The 15,573-nt window shown below is 43.5% G+C and overlaps 1 protein-coding gene across 8 annotated transcripts in view; it reads left to right on the plus strand.

The window, feature by feature from the left end:
* The first annotated feature begins 326 nt into the window (after positions 1 to 326).
* The window catches only part of LOC121080606 (single-stranded DNA-binding protein 2-like), a 144,973-nt gene continuing 129,726 nt past the window's right edge, over positions 327 to 15,573 (plus strand). For all 8 annotated transcript variants that reach the window (XR_005825440.1, XM_040578743.1, XM_040578744.1 and 5 more), the window contains exon 1: positions 327 to 451. Coding sequence is in view for 7 of the 8 variants with exons in the window: in XM_040578743.1 (XP_040434677.1) it covers positions 393 to 451 (59 nt within the window). In the remaining variant the exon portion in view is untranslated. The remainder of the gene's footprint in view (positions 452 to 15,573) is intronic.

The raw sequence follows: 15,573 nt of genomic DNA on the forward strand, positions 1-15,573 counted from the left end.
GCTGCGGAATCCAGTCCGCACTTTCCATCTCTCCTTCGTGCTCTCCCTTGCCGGTAGCAACGGAGGGCGGGTAGCGCGCGCTCGGAACAGCGAGTTGTTTGAAATCCTTCTAGAACCGTTTCTAATTCCCCTTTGCACCGGGGAAGGGAGAGCGCAAGCGGGGAAGGGGAGGGAGGAAGAAGAAGGAGCCAAGAGGGTGGGGGGAGAGAGAGGGAGAAGGAGGAAGCAGTCTGTCCTGTTCTTTGCCTGTCAATCGCCGCGCGTGGGGTGTGCCCTCCTGCGCGGCGGGCCAATGGTGGTGGTGGTGGGGGGCGTCTCCATGGTGACGGGGCTGTTCCTGGGGAGGTTGTGATGGGTTGACAGGTGCGTGACAGTCGGAGCTCTCTGCAGACATGTATGGCAAAGGCAAGAGCAACATCAGCGTCCCGTCCGACAGTCAGGCCAGGGAGAAGTGAGTACAACCTGCCTGACCGGGTGCCTACACACGCACATACCTTGCACAATGTAGCTTTCCTGCTCGCGGGTGATATGGCCGATTGCGCACTCCAGGAAAGCAAGGGGGAGTCCGTGGGGAGCGGAAGGGACCGGGAGGGACCGGGACGGGACGGTGGGAGGCAGGAAGGAGTTGGGTCGCGGGGGCACTGGCTCTCGCACCGCGGTGGGAAGGGAGGCCCGACACGGGGGCTGGGGGCGATGTGGAGGGAAGCGATCGAGGTTGTCCTCTGCTCTGTGGGCGAGAAGGGTCCGGGAAGGAGTCCCTCAGCGCCCCGCGGCGGGATACGTGGCGGGACAGGAGGGGCCGGCAGGGACTGAGTGAGCGGGAAGTAGGGAAGCTGGTCGTGGTGGCTGGACCGTCGCCCGCCCCGCCTACCCCTTTCCTCAGCGCGGCGGGACGTGGGGTCATGGAGGGCGATCGTTGAGCCGTCGGCGCGCTAGTGCGAGGGCGGAGGCGTGCACTTGGGCGCCCCTTCCTCCTGGCCACAGTGGGGCCAGAGGGTGTTTGTGGCAGTGCAAGGTTTTGGGACAAATTTGATAACAAAGAGCTTCAGCCTGGCTGCTGGGGACGGTGCTGCCGCCGGGTGGGGGCGGGGACATCGTTAGCTAACAACTGACCTACTGCTGCTTATTTGCCCACTATAGCATGCTTACCATAAATATAATATATTCATACAGCAACCTTGATTATTTTTCCAAATCAAAACTTTTACATGTAGAATGTGTCAAGCTGTGAGCACATGTAAATAATAGTCTGTTTATCGAAAGAACATGTAAACTTCAAGCTGCATCAGGAAAAGTAATTACAGAATCCACGACACTACTGTAGTATCACCACATCTCTTGAGCATAAACATATTTTTAGATTTATTCAAACGTACATCTTTGAGTCCTGATGACAACACAGCTACAAATTATTGTCACAGTTTCAGAAGGAGCTTCACAAGAAGTGATCTTCAGCAGACAGACATATCACCGAATAAATCAATAGAGCTGGCACAAGGATCTCATTGCAAAAAGAGGACTTATAATCTGAATGGCTATCCACTAGAGCTTGGGCTGAGAATGCCTTTTAAAAAAGCCAAGAACAGGTGAGCAGTAGCAAACAACAATTTCTATTAATATAGGCTAGATCTGAGTTAGAAAACTAAACATGCAGCTCTTCTTGTTCTGCAACTGATTCTCTAGAGATGTTCCTGTCCCTGCAATTTTCAAGTCTTTCAAAATGAAATCTCATTTATTGAGATTTTCATCGGTTTAAAATAATGATTTAATAATAATGCTTAGAAATTGTCTATAAAATATTTCAGTCCGAGAAAGAAAAGAAAGTCACATTGCACTTTTTAAAAAAACTGCTAGCTGAACTGTTTTTAAGAACCAAAATCTATGAGTGTATTTTGTGATATACTGCTATTTACTATTTAAGCATATGATTGGTTTTAGTTTGAACCTTGAAGGGACCATACCCACTTTTTAATTCTAGCATTTTACAAAACAGTTGTCTATTAGTTTCTATTAAGCCATGAGTGTGATAAGGAGAAAGCACTTAATTTATTCTAATGGAGCATGGTACCATTCATTGCTCAAATGCCGAACAGCTCAGAGATGATACAGTGATTTGCTTTTTCTAAGTACTGTGAAGAGAGATGATCACTTATTCTAGCCTCTCATCTCAAAAGCACAACTGGATCTTTAAAAAAAAAAAAGTCAAGTCAAATCTTGTTGACTTAATACTTTCCAGTTGAACTATGATTCAATTTTAAGCAATAAATGGTTATAGACAAAATCTAAGATCAGACAGATGTAAAAGGCAGAGGAAGAACTCTATATAATAACCAAGATGACTTACATACATAGTAACACTTTAAAATATTTAATTTGTCTTCCAAGGTGCACATTTTTCTTTTCTTATCAAAACATGAAGCCTGCAGTCCAGATAAAAGGATTTGTGTGATCATATCCTTTCTATGCTGCAAAAGAAAGCAAAAATGCACCAGAACCAGGCATTTATTGAAGATGCACACCTTCATAAGTCTGCCATGTATTAAAAACTTTAGCGAATACTGCACTATGATGCTCAAATTGACAGCACAATATTTTAATATCATATAAGATTTGTATCATCTAAGGACTCCTGGATTCTATCTGCAAAACACAGCACATGCCAGCAATGTTCCAGTTGGTCAGCATCTAAAAAAATCCAAGTTTTTTTAACAAAACAAAAAAGACAGCCCTAGAGGTTTGATATAAGCATATGGAATGTGCTAATTAAACTGTAATTAAAATTATGAAGTCGCCTACACTTTGACAAACATTACATCTTGATCTAAATATACTAATTATGAAATGAAATGGTGAAAAAACTTTGGTTTTAAGCAGAGGTTCGGAGGAGACAGATTTCAGGAAAAGATAAAAAATGTCACATTTTAGGCTTCCAAGATGATTCAACAGTGATAAATTAAGAGTGGAACCACATTAGCAAAGGGACTGCATAAATCTTCTAACAGAAAAGCCAGGACCATCTTCCACGAACAGATGTGACACAGAAGGCAAAGTATAAACTAATCTGATTGGCTCATTTTAAATCCAAATTCTTCCCCCATCCTAGTTATTATTCTGTAAGGAAATCTTTAAAGTTAACAACATTATAATTCCATTCAAAAATAAATGCATTTGCCACAAAGATCAAAAAAGATACTAATGTTTTACTGCATTAATCACAGCAAAAAGATCACTGAAAACTGATGGACTGAAGAAAGATAGCAAGGTATCAAAAAAGATTCAACACAGTGTAACAAGTAGGATTAAGGGTTATAGTGACTTTAACTATGACATAAAAAAGACTATAATATAAAAAAAATGGCCACACTGCGAGTATGTAAAATTAGACTAGAACAAAACAGACCAGAACAAAACAGACCATTTCAGTTGGAAGAGACCTACAATGATCATCTAGTCCAAATGCCTGGCCACTTCAGGGCTGACAACAAGTTAAAGCATGTTATTAAGGACATTGTCCAAATGCCTCTTGAACACTGACAGGCTTGGGGCATTGACCACATTTCAGCTGCTCTCTTACAATTTCAGTGTCCACAAATAGAAAGTCACTGTTCCCACACTTGTGTTCCTCTGACTCAGGGGACCAGGCAGGAAAAGGTCTGTCAGTATTATTAAGGGCTGAGGGAAAAAAAGCATTGACTGACCCTGCTTTTTCTTCATCCCTATTAGTCAGATGACTGTCTGCAACAAGTATTGGTCCAATGCCTTCTTTAGACCTCCTCTTGCTATTAACATACTTTAAAAAAAAGCAATTCTTGTTATCTGATAAAGCACTGGCCAGTTTTAACTCTAATTGAGCTTTGGCCTTTCGTGTCTTCTCCCTCATATATGAACCATGGCTCTGTAATCTTCCTGCAAAGCCTGACCTCGCTTCCAGAGATCGTACAATTTCTTTTTCCTCTTGAGCTCCACGAGGAGTTCACTGTTCAGCCAAGCTCGTCTTCTACCCTGCTTGCTTGACTTTCGACACAATGGAATTGCCTGCCCCTGTGCTTCTAAAAGGTGGTTCTTAAATAACTGACCAGCACTCATGGACTCCTGAGCCTTCAAAAGCAGATTCCCAGGGGATTCTGCTAAATAGCTTCCTATGATGATCCCTCAGATTTGGCAAATTGTTGTAATAGACTTGAAACACTGTTTCTTCACGATTCCCTTACATCCTGACGACACGCAAAGATTTGCATTCACTCTGCCGTCAATAAACCGTGCCGCTCCAGCCAAACGGTATGAATGGGTTGTCTTACCACAAGGAATGAAGAACTCTTCTATGATGTGTCAGACTTTTGTAGATTGGGCATTTGTTCCGGTACGACAGCGTTGGCCTCACGTCCTGATCTATCATTATATGGACGATATGTTATTGGCCGCTGAACAAGGGATTTCAGATGATTAAATGAAATGGATTGTTGACCACCTTCTATCATGTGGTTTGATTGTGGCGCCTGAGAAGGTTCAGCGTTCAGCCCCATGGAAATATTTGGGCTGGCTCATCTTGGATGCTCAGATCCGACCACAGAAGGTAACTCTTTACTACACAAATAGCTAATCGGCATGATGCTCAAAGGCTTTTAGGAGATCTACAGTGGGTTCGTAATATAGTTGGCCTCACTAACAATGATTTGCAACCGTTCCAATCCTGGTTGCATGGCACCGAAGCAAACAGTCCTCAAACTTGTTCACCAGAACAGCGGGCTGCCCTAGAAGTTGTGTCCCGCAAGATTCAGACTGGCTGGTGTGGTCGCCGAATGGCGAATCATCCGTTATCTTTCTTGGTTTGTAATGTTGCCACTTCACCTTTTGCCCTTATTCTACAATGGCAAAAGAAAAAGGGGGAAAATACAGCGATCATTTTAGAGTGGTTGTTTTTGCCATTGCAACCCAGACATCATATTTTAAGTCGCCCTGAAGCAGTAGCGGCCTTGGTGAGAAAAGGAAGAGACAGGATTGTTGAAATTGATGGGACTGAACCGGCAGATATCACTATTCCAGTCCGTGATGATGATTATGAGTGGCTCCTGAGACATTCAACAGCCATACAGGAAGCCTTGATGGGCGATACAGGTGTTGTACACAACAACCGGCCAAAAGGACCTCTCTGGAAGATGTTAGAACATTATCAGTGGATTGCGAGACCGTTACGCTCAAAAAGACCAGCTGAAGGGCCAACGGTGTTTACAGGTGCAGGACAAAAGATGAAGAAGGCTGCGTGTGTTTGGCAATCCAATAATCAGAGGCAGAAACACATGTTCACCGGTGAACCACGGGACAACCTTCCAACCTTAGAACTGAAAGCAGTGTGTTGGGCATTGGGAAGCTGGAACAACACACCTGTAAACATAGTATCACTCATTGTACGTAGTTGGTGTAGTACAGCGCATTGAAGATGCCTTGTTGAGAGAGACAAAGAATCAACATCTTGGTGAAATGTTTCTACAACTGCGTAGTACTCTTCGACAGAGAAAACATGAATTTTGTATTATGCATATTAGAAGTCATCAGTGGACCATTGGTTTGGGTGAAGGTAACGCTAGAGCTGATGAAGCAGTCAGCTGTCCGGCAATAACTCCTCCAACAAATAAGTTTGAAGAAGCTCGTAACAGCCACGAGATGTTTCATCAGAATGCAAAGTCTTTACATCGACAGTATCAAATACCCATAGCAGATGCAAAGGGTATTGTTCGATCCTGTCCTCAATGTAGTCATCATGGACCTAGTTTAGGGGTGGGCACTAACCCAAAAGGTCTGAAGGCACTTCAGGTTTGGCAAATGGATGTAACACATGTACCTGACTTTGGGAAGCTTAAGTATGTGCATGTCACAATTGACATCTATTCTCATTTTATATGGGCCACTGCACAAACCGGTGAAAAGGCATTATATATGGAGAGACACTTAATGTCTTGTTTTGCTGTCATGGGAGTACCTGTAGAAATAAAGACAGACAATTGTCCGGCGTATAGTAGTCAACGAGTCGCTAGGTTTATGAGAGAAGACTCGGAGCAAGCAGACGGAATAAAATGTCTATGTTGTAAGGGATGTAAACCACGGGTATTATGCCAATGTATGCTATGTGGGGTAAAACGGTTCTGTAAGCCAAAGCTTAATTGTAAATGGTGTAAAGAGTGTATGTGTTTGATTAGTAACCGGGCATGAAGCAAGAGAAAACATACGATTAGTGTAATACCATGCTGATTGGAGACAGTATACATCATCAGAATCTGTGAAAGCACAGATTTGTGGGGTGGAATGTAAAAGAAAAAAAAATAATAAAAAAGTGGAAATTGTAGGACTAAACATGTTTCAGTGGTGGACTTGGGTTTATGGTCTTGATGAATTTTTTACCCATTGGCCAAAGTATTTTTGACATCTTGCCTAGGACAAACATATGGGTGACATGGGCAAATATCACAGGAGTAACAGACTTTTGTTTGAGTCTGCAACAAGCAGACAACCCCTTTAGAACTAATTTAATTGGTATTCCCTTGCGGGAGAATTAAACAAATTTTGATGGTTTTTGGAATGTTAAAACAGTGGATCTGACTTCCAATCAGAATGGTAGATGTATGAGTCCAAATAGGCAATATGTTTGGCCTTCTATGTGTAATGCAGCGTGGCAGAAGAGGGTTATTGAGAATTTAAATCAGCCACATCATTTACCTTTGCAGGAGTTAGACCTATTGGCTAGCGTTGTAGCTGTTGAATATGTTAATGTTACTGCAACTGATATGGCAGACTGTACCCTCATGTCATCAGCACTTCAACCCGTGAATGGCACTGGAGTAATTTGGTTTGGTGACCCGTGGCAGTTATGGCTAACACATCAAGGTGAATGGGGGTTTTATACAAGGTTTCAAAATCTAACAGGTTCACCGATTTGGGGTGAATTGAAAACTGGAGGTTTCCATATAGATGTATCAGGGGGTTATCAGTTGCCACCGGGAGTCTTTCTGATATGTGGGGACAGAGCGTGGCCAGGGATTCCTTTGTATCCTGTCGGTGGACCATGTTATTTAGGGTGTTTAACTTTATTTGCTCCACATATGAAAGACTTATTAAAAATGACTCAACAATCTCATAGATCACGGAGGGCACTGCGCACCTTTGATGAAACATGTAATGACCGAGTCGATCTACAGTCAGTAACAGCAAATGTCCTAGCCTCCATATTTATGCCGGGGGCAATGGCAGCATTAAATGTTAAGAATATACGAAGGTTAGCGTGCTGGGGAGAGAAACATTTTAATCTTACATCGCAGATTTTAAGTTCATTATTGCTTGATGTAGATAGTGTTAGGCATGCTACCTTACATAATAGAGCTGCAATAGATTTTTTGTTATTAGCACATGGACACGGTTGTGAGGATTTTGAAGGGATGTGTTTTATGAACCTTTCCGATCATTCCATATTGATGCACAAGAAGTTGTTCACAACTGCAGGGAAACATGAAGCATATTCTTGCTGCTGGTAATCCCTTTGATGAATGGTTGAGAGATTTGGGGATAACAGGTTGGTTAAAGATGTTATTGATGGAAGGAATACACTTTGTTATAATCATTGTTGTAACGTTTTTAGTTTTTAGCTGTTTATTTTCTTGTGTGAAGAAAGGTTTAACATCTACTGTGAAACAGACATGGGTTGTCCAAAAAGAAAAAGGGGGATATGTAGAGGGATTTTTTAAGGACCGAGCACATATGTTACCATTGTCTGGGTTGGACAACCCAGGCCTGATAGTTGAAGCTGCAGAGCAACTTTAAATTGTCCTTGGAACAAGCAGTGTGAGAAAGAAAACAAGCTATGCACAAACAAGAAGCCAGGTGCAGAGCAAGTCCTGGGAATCCTTGAATCAACACACTCTCATCGGCACACTCTGATCAGGCGCCTGCAGCATGCTCACCAATCAGTGACACAGACGTCCACGTGGCCAGAGACTTTTATCCAATCACCTGTGTGTAGAGTCGTGTGAGCGGTCGGTTTAAGTTATAAATATGACCTGTTTGTTTAATAAAGGGAGCACGGCATGTAGGCATATTGGTGTGATTGTCGTGATTTGGCTGACTCTCCACGGGGGACCTTCTTCGAGCATTCATAAGTCTTTCTCCTCAGGGCTGGTCTCAATCCATTCTCCACCCAACCTGTATTGATTCTCAGGGTTGCCCCGACCCAGGTTCAGGATCTTGTACTTGGCATTGTTGAACTTCATGAGGTTTGCATGGGCTCACCTCCTAAGCCTGTCAAGGTCCCTCTGGATGGCATCTCTTCCCTCCAGCATGTCGAACATACCACACAGCTTGGTATCATCAGCAAACTTGCTGAGGGTGCACTCGATCCCACCATCTATGTCACTGACAAAGATGTTTAACAGTGCCAGTCCCAGTACAAACCCCTGAGGAATGCCACTCGTCACTGGTCTCCATTTAGACATCGAGCTGTTGACTGCAACTGTTTGAGTACGACCATCCAGTCAATTCCTTATCCACTGAGTGGTCCATCTGTCAAATCTATGTCTCTCCAGTGTAGAGACAAGGATGCCATATGGGACAGTGTCAAAAGCTTTGCACAAGTCCAAGTAGATGACATCAGTTGCTCTTCCCTCATCCATTAATGCTGTAACCGCATCGTAAAAGGCCATGAAATTTGTCAGTCATGATTTGCCCTTAGTGAAGTCATGTTGACTGTCACCAGTCACTGCCTTAATTTCCATGTGCCTTAGCATAGTTTCCTGGAGGATCTGCTCCATGACCTTGCTAAGCACAGAGGTGAGAGTGACTGGCCTGTAGTTTCCCGGGTCTTTCTTCTTTCCTTTTTTAAAAATGGGAGTTACATTTCCCCTTTTCCAGTCCATGGGAATTTCACTGGTCTGCCACAACTTCTCAAATATGATGGATAGTGGCTTAGCCACTTCATCCACCAGTTTCCTCAGGTCCCATGGTCTTGTGTACCTTCAGGTTCCTTAGATGGTCTCAAACCTGATCTTCACCTACAGCGGGTGGTTCTTCATTCTCCCAGTCCCTGCCTTTGCCTTCTGTGACTTGGGCAGTGTGGCTGGAGTACTTGTCGGTGAAGACCAAAGCGAAAAAGTCATTGAGTACCTCAGCCTTCTTCATGTGCTGGGTAATGATGTCTCCTGTTTCCTTCCCGAGAGGGCCCACGTTTTCCCTAGTCTTCCTTTTATCACTGATGTACCTATAGAAGCTTTTCTTGTTGTCCTTGACATTCCTGGCCAGATTAAATTCTATCAGGGCTTTAGCTTTCCTAACCTGATCCCTGGCTGCTCAGACAGTTTATCTGTATCTTCATCATTTATGTTAATGTTAGTATTCCCTATCCTATCAACAATGTGATTGGTTTTCTGTGAAACACTTGAGCATTAAACAAAAAACAAGCATTGATATAAGGAAATAGTACATCCCAAAAGTGATACGAAATATCTGCTTTTTCAGAGATCTCCTATCACAAGCCTACAAACACAGGCAGCATAAAAATATATGTATTTGACATAATCCATAATTTCTTTCTCTCTTTGTAGACAGCAAAAAAATGTTCTCCCTGTACATATTTAACTACTCGGGGATTATAGCCAGTGTTATAATAAACAATAGACTCAGTGACTTTGATTAGGCTTATGGTACAAAAGGAATTAGCTGATCCTCCTCTTCATTTATTCTGGTTTTAGAGAGGAAAATGCTTCTAGTAGCATGATTCTGCAGAGGTACTTTCATGTAAGTCCTCTATTATACCTGATTGCTTGGAAGATATCCTGAAACTATGCCTCAGTAATTTTGGTATCCCCTTGATAGTATATACTCTTTTAATTTGTATATACTGCTTCAAGCGCTAAAACCAGTTGTAACCTAGTAAGTGCACTTTTACTTAGATATTATTAGAGTTGGGTTTTTTTTCCAGTTTATCCATAAACTTAAACTCAAAAATTCTTTTTCTGGGGATGATTTCACGTACATTTACTAATTTTGGATGGCTACAAACTCTTCCTCTGAAGAGTTTGTACCCAAAGGAAAGAGAGGCAGTGTGGTAGCCCTGTATGTCAGGGAGTGTTTCAACTGAATGATGGTGACAATAGGGTAAAGTGTTTATGGGTAAGAATAATGGTGATCTTGCCTTCTTTGTAGGTATCAAAGACTATGTTACAAATGCACCATTAACACAATCAGAACTGTTAAGCATATTTTACTTATAGACTAATGAGACATTAATACCCTGTCCTTGGTGGTTAGATTTTGAGGCTGACTGGTAGAGGAACTTGGATAGTTCTGCACAGTAGTGTCTATGATGCATTGATTACTCATAATCAATGAAAAAAATGTATGAGAGAGAAGTTAGGAAGAAAATTATGAGGAAGTTTCCCATCCACTGAGGTGTTAAGGTCAACCAAATTGGTGAAGCATATTCCTCAAATTAAAACCAAAGTAAGTATTGCAAGTACAAATTTATGATTGAGGATCAAGGGAGGGCCAACAAGGCGGATATCCTGGTGGAAGTCTGTAATAGACCACCCAACCAGGATGAAGAGGCAGATGAAACATTCTACAAGCAGCTGGGAGAAGTCTCATGATATCTAGCCCTTGTTCTCATGGGGGACTTCAACTTACCAGATGTCTGCTGGAAATACAAGACAGCAGACAGGAAACCATCTAGGAGGCTCCTGGAGTGTGTGGAAGATAACTTCCTGACACAGCTGGTCAGTGAGCCAACCAGGGGAGATGCCCCACTGGACCTGTTGTTTACAAACAGGGAAGGACTGGTGGGTGATGTGGTGGTCAGAGGACATCTTGGGCATAGCGATCATGAGATGATAGAGTTTTTGATTCTTGGAGAAGTTAAGAAGGGGAGACAGTATAATCTTGGACTTCCAGAGAGCCAACTTTGGCCTATTTAGGAGCCTGGTTGACAGGGTCCCTTGGGAGGCAGTCCTGAAGGGCCAAGGGGTCCAGGAAGGCTGGACATTCTTCAAGAAGGAAGTCTTAAAGGTACAGGAGCAGGCCATCCCCATGTGCTGTAAAAAGACGAGTTGGCAAGGAAGAAGACCAGCCTGGCTGAAAAGAGAGCTTTGCCTGGAACTCAGCGGAAAAGGGAGAATTTACCAACTTTGGAAGAAGGGGCAGGCAACTCCGTGAAGAAAGTTTCCCTAATGTCCAATCTAAACCTTTCCTGGTGCAACTTGAGGCTGTTATCTCTTGCCCTATCGCTTGTTACTTGGGAGAAGAGACTGACACCCACCTTTCTACAACCTCCTTTCAGGCAGTTGTACAGCAGTTTTGCTGACCCCCCCTCCGTACTTTGTCAAGTATTGAAAACTATCATTTTCATGATCATGATGCCCAAGATGACCTCCAAGCATCACATTACCCACAAGTTCTCCTCTGTTAGCAAACGACAGGTCCAGCAGAGCCCTTTTCCTAGTTGGCTCACTCACTCCCACCGCTGCTTTATAACTCTCTGGCTCTCAAATTTTAATTGGGACCGCGTATCTTCCTGTCCCCTCCCCGTTTGTCTTCCTCTTCTCTGCCTGGCTGTCCCTGCCTGCCTCCCCTGACCGGGGAGGGGGCACGGAGTGAAGTGCATTGTTCTCCGGGAGTTAAACCGGGGTTATTGCAAGTGGGGGTGTGTATGTGTGTTGTGTTACTTGATTACCTGCGAGGAATATTCTGTTTCGAGATACAGGGGATAGCAGTGGTGTGTTCATAGTTTCGTTTATCTTTCATGCATTAAAAAAAAAATAACAGCAAAGGTGTTAGAAGGAAGCAAACAGTCGTTGTGTATGTGTGTGTAAAAGGGACACCAAACGCTAGAACTTTGTCAAAATTGGCTAATGCTGAAATAGTCTGCAAGAGCTACTTTTTAGGTGTAAGCACTGTGATATGAAAAATATAAATACAATCGATTAAAATAATGTAAGGATTTCTTTATTTAAACATACACAAGAGGAAAAAAATAAAAGACTTAAGACTGGGAGAAAGTGCACATGAGAAATGCTAAAAACTGACAACACAGCACATGCAGTCAAATGCCCACAGTAAATATAGTGGCAGTGGTGGGATAATAAACAGTGTTGTTTGGTTGAGTGGAATTTTAGGATTATTTCCTTCAGATATTATGATGTTATACGTTACTTGCAGATATAGTAGGTGCAAAGTAATTGGAAGGAAAAATTACTTCAGAGCAGTGTCTCTTTAAGTTCGCTGTAGTTGCAGCTTTGCTTTGCATTACTGAGATTGGTTTAGCACGGGCAGGAGGTGATGGTTGTGAAGGAGGAAAAGCTGAATACAGCAAGTGTATAAGTGACTTTAGCCTGGTCAAGGCTACCGAGTCAGTCTGCTGCAGCCTGTAGAAGGTCGAGAGAGGCTGTTGAGAGGGTCAGGTGACCTCTAACCGAAAATATGTTTTCATGTCTCTTCTGCAAAAATAGTATTGCTTCAGAATTGCATTTAACGTGACAATGAATAGTTCAGACATAAGTGATGGGTTTTCATTCAGGCACTTTGTCTTGAATATTCAACTAGAGGTGTTTTGGGGTTGGATTTTATTTTCATTTTGTTGCTGGTTTTTGTTGCTGTTGTTTTTTGTTTTGGGAGAGGTGGGTTTTGCTACAGTATTTTAGGGACTAAATAAGAGAACATGAGATTCATCAGACTAGATAAACATTAGCCCTATAGGTTTATTTTCATTCCACTTTGAAAAGTCTACCTGATATAAGCCATACACAAAACAGTGATGTGCTGCTTTTGTCTGGGATAGAGTTAAATTTCTTCACAGTAGCTACTGTATTATATCAAAGGATGGGAAGGGTGGTGGTGCTTAATGAGGATGTATTGGATAGTGTGGGATCCAAGCATGATGTAAATGGTATGGAATAAGTGGTAGAGAATGTGCTGGTTTTGGCTGGGATAGAGTTAATTTTCTTCATAGAAGCTAGTATCAGGCTGTTTTGGATTTGTGCTGAAAACAGTGTTGATAATACAGGGATGTTTTAGTTATTGCTGAGCAGTGCTTACACAGAGTCAAGGCCTTTTCTGCTTCTCACACTGCTCCACCAGCAAGTAGGCTAGGGGTGCACAAGAAGTTGGAAGGGGACACATCCAGGACAGCCGACCCCAACTGACCAAAGGGATATTCCATACCGTATGACATCATGCTCAGCAATATAAAGCTGGGGAAAGAAGAAGGAAGGGAGGGACTTTCGGAATTATGGTGTTTGTCTTCCCAAGTAACCATTACATGTGATGGAGCCCTGCTCTCCTGGAGATGGCTCAACACATGCCTGCTAATGGGCAGTAGTGAATGAATTCCTTGTTTTGCTCTGCTTGTGCACATGACTTTTGCTTTCCCTATTAAACAGTCTTTATCTCAACCCACAAGTTTTCTCACTTTTATCCTACTGATTCCCTCCTCCATCCCATTGTGGGGGGAGCAAGCAGCTGTGTAGTGCTAAGTTGTCAGCTGGGGTTAAACCATGACAGGCTGAAACGTTAAAATATTTTCAGGGTTTGTTTTTTTTTTTAGATGACTTTTCTTCCAGAGTACTGCTGACATTTTTGTTAGAACACAAGAGCTCTCAATCTTGACATGCAAGAAGTTGGGCAAGTGAGGCAGGAGGCCAGCATGGCTAAGCCAAGACCTCTTAGCCACAGTAAAACACAAAACCAAAATGCATAGGCAGTGGAGACAAGGATACACATCCTGGGGAGATTGTAGGGATATGGTCTGGAAATGCAGGGAGGGGATCAGTCAGGAAAGCCAAGGCACAGCTGTAGCTGAACTTGTTAAGGGACTTAAAAATCATAGAATCATTTAGGTTGGAAAATACCTTTAAGATAATTAAGTCCAACCTTAAATCTAACACTGCCAAATCCACTACTAAACCATGTCCCTAAGTGCCACATCTATGCATCTTTAAATACCTCCAGGGATGGTGACTCAACCACCTCCCTGGGCAGCCTGTTCAAATGCTTTACAACCCTTTCCATTAAGAAAGTTTCCCTAATGTCCAATCTAAACCTTTCCTGATACAACTTGAGGCTGTTTCCTCTTGCCCTATCACTTGTTACTTGGGAGAAGAGACTGACACCCACCTGTCTACAACCTCCTTTCAGGCAGTTGTACAGAGAGATAAGGTCTCCCCTGATCCTCCTTCTCTCCAGACTAAACCACCCCACTTCCCTCAGCCATTCCTCATAAGACTTGTGCTCTAGACCCTTCACCAGCTTCGTTGCCCTTCTCTGGACACTCTCCAGCACCTCAATGTCTTTCATGTGGTGAGGGGCCCAAAGCTGAACACAGGATTTGAGGTGCAGGCTCACCAGTGCCAAGTACAGGGGGACAATCACTTCCCTAGTCCTGCTGGTCACACTATTTCTGATACAGGCCAGGGTGCTGTTGGCTGCCTTGGCCACCTGGGCACACTGTTGGCTCATGTTCAGCCAGCTGTCAATCAACAGAACAGGTCATTTTCTCCCAGGCAGCTTTCCAGCCACTCTTCTCCAAGCCTGTAGTGTTGCATGGAGTTATTGTGACCCAAGTGCAGGACCTGGAACTTCTCCTTATTGAACTTCATACAATTGGCCTTGCCCTATCGATCCAGCCTGTCCAGATCCCTCTGCAGAGCCTTCCTACCCTCAAGCAGATCAACACTCCCTCCCCAACTTGGTGTCATCTGCAAACTTACTGAGGGTGCACTCAATCCCCTCATCCAGATTGTTGGTAAAGATATTAAGCAGAACTGGTCCCAGTACTGAGCCCTGGGGAACACCACTTGTGACTGGCTACCAAGTGGATGTAACTTCATTCACCACCACTCTTTGGGCTCAGCCAGCCAGCCAGCTTTTTATCCAGTGTAAAGTATACCCGTCCAAGCCATGAGCAGCCACTTTCTCCAGGAGAATGCTGTGGGAGAGAGTGTCAAAGGCTTTACTAAGGTCCAGATAGACAACATCCACAGCCTTTCTCTCATCCACTAGGCAGGTCATCTTGTTGTAGAAGGAGATCAGGTTTGTCAAGCAGGACCTGCCTTTCATAAACCCATGCTGGCTGGGTCTGATCCCATGGTTGTCCTCTACATGTCACATGCTGGCACTCAAGATGATCTACTCCATAAGCTTCCCTGGTACTGTGGACAGGTTGACAGGTCTGACATTCCTTGGACACTCCTTCCTGCCCTTCTTGTAGATGGGCATCACATTTGCTAACCCCCAGTCAACTGGGACCTCTCTGCTTAGCCAAAACTGTTGATAAATGATGGAGAGTGGCTTGGTGAGCTCTTCCACCAGCTCCCTCAGTACCCTTGAGTGGATCCCATCTGGCCCCATAGACTTGTGCATGTCTAAGAGGAGCAGCAGTGTGGATAACTGGCTAGCTGAAAAAGTTCATAGACATAGTCCAGCTGGCTGGACAAAAATGCACATCGCTCTCAGCTTATCTGAAGTAAAGCAAAATACACTGTCTTTGGCTGTCCTTGTTCCACAATAACAGGAAGATTTTGGTGGGAAAAGAATGTTGCAGGTGGG

Source organism: Falco naumanni, chromosome W (genome assembly GCF_017639655.2).
Source record: "Falco naumanni isolate bFalNau1 chromosome W, bFalNau1.pat, whole genome shotgun sequence".
In the NCBI taxonomy this organism is placed as follows: Eukaryota; Metazoa; Chordata; class Aves; order Falconiformes; family Falconidae; genus Falco; species Falco naumanni.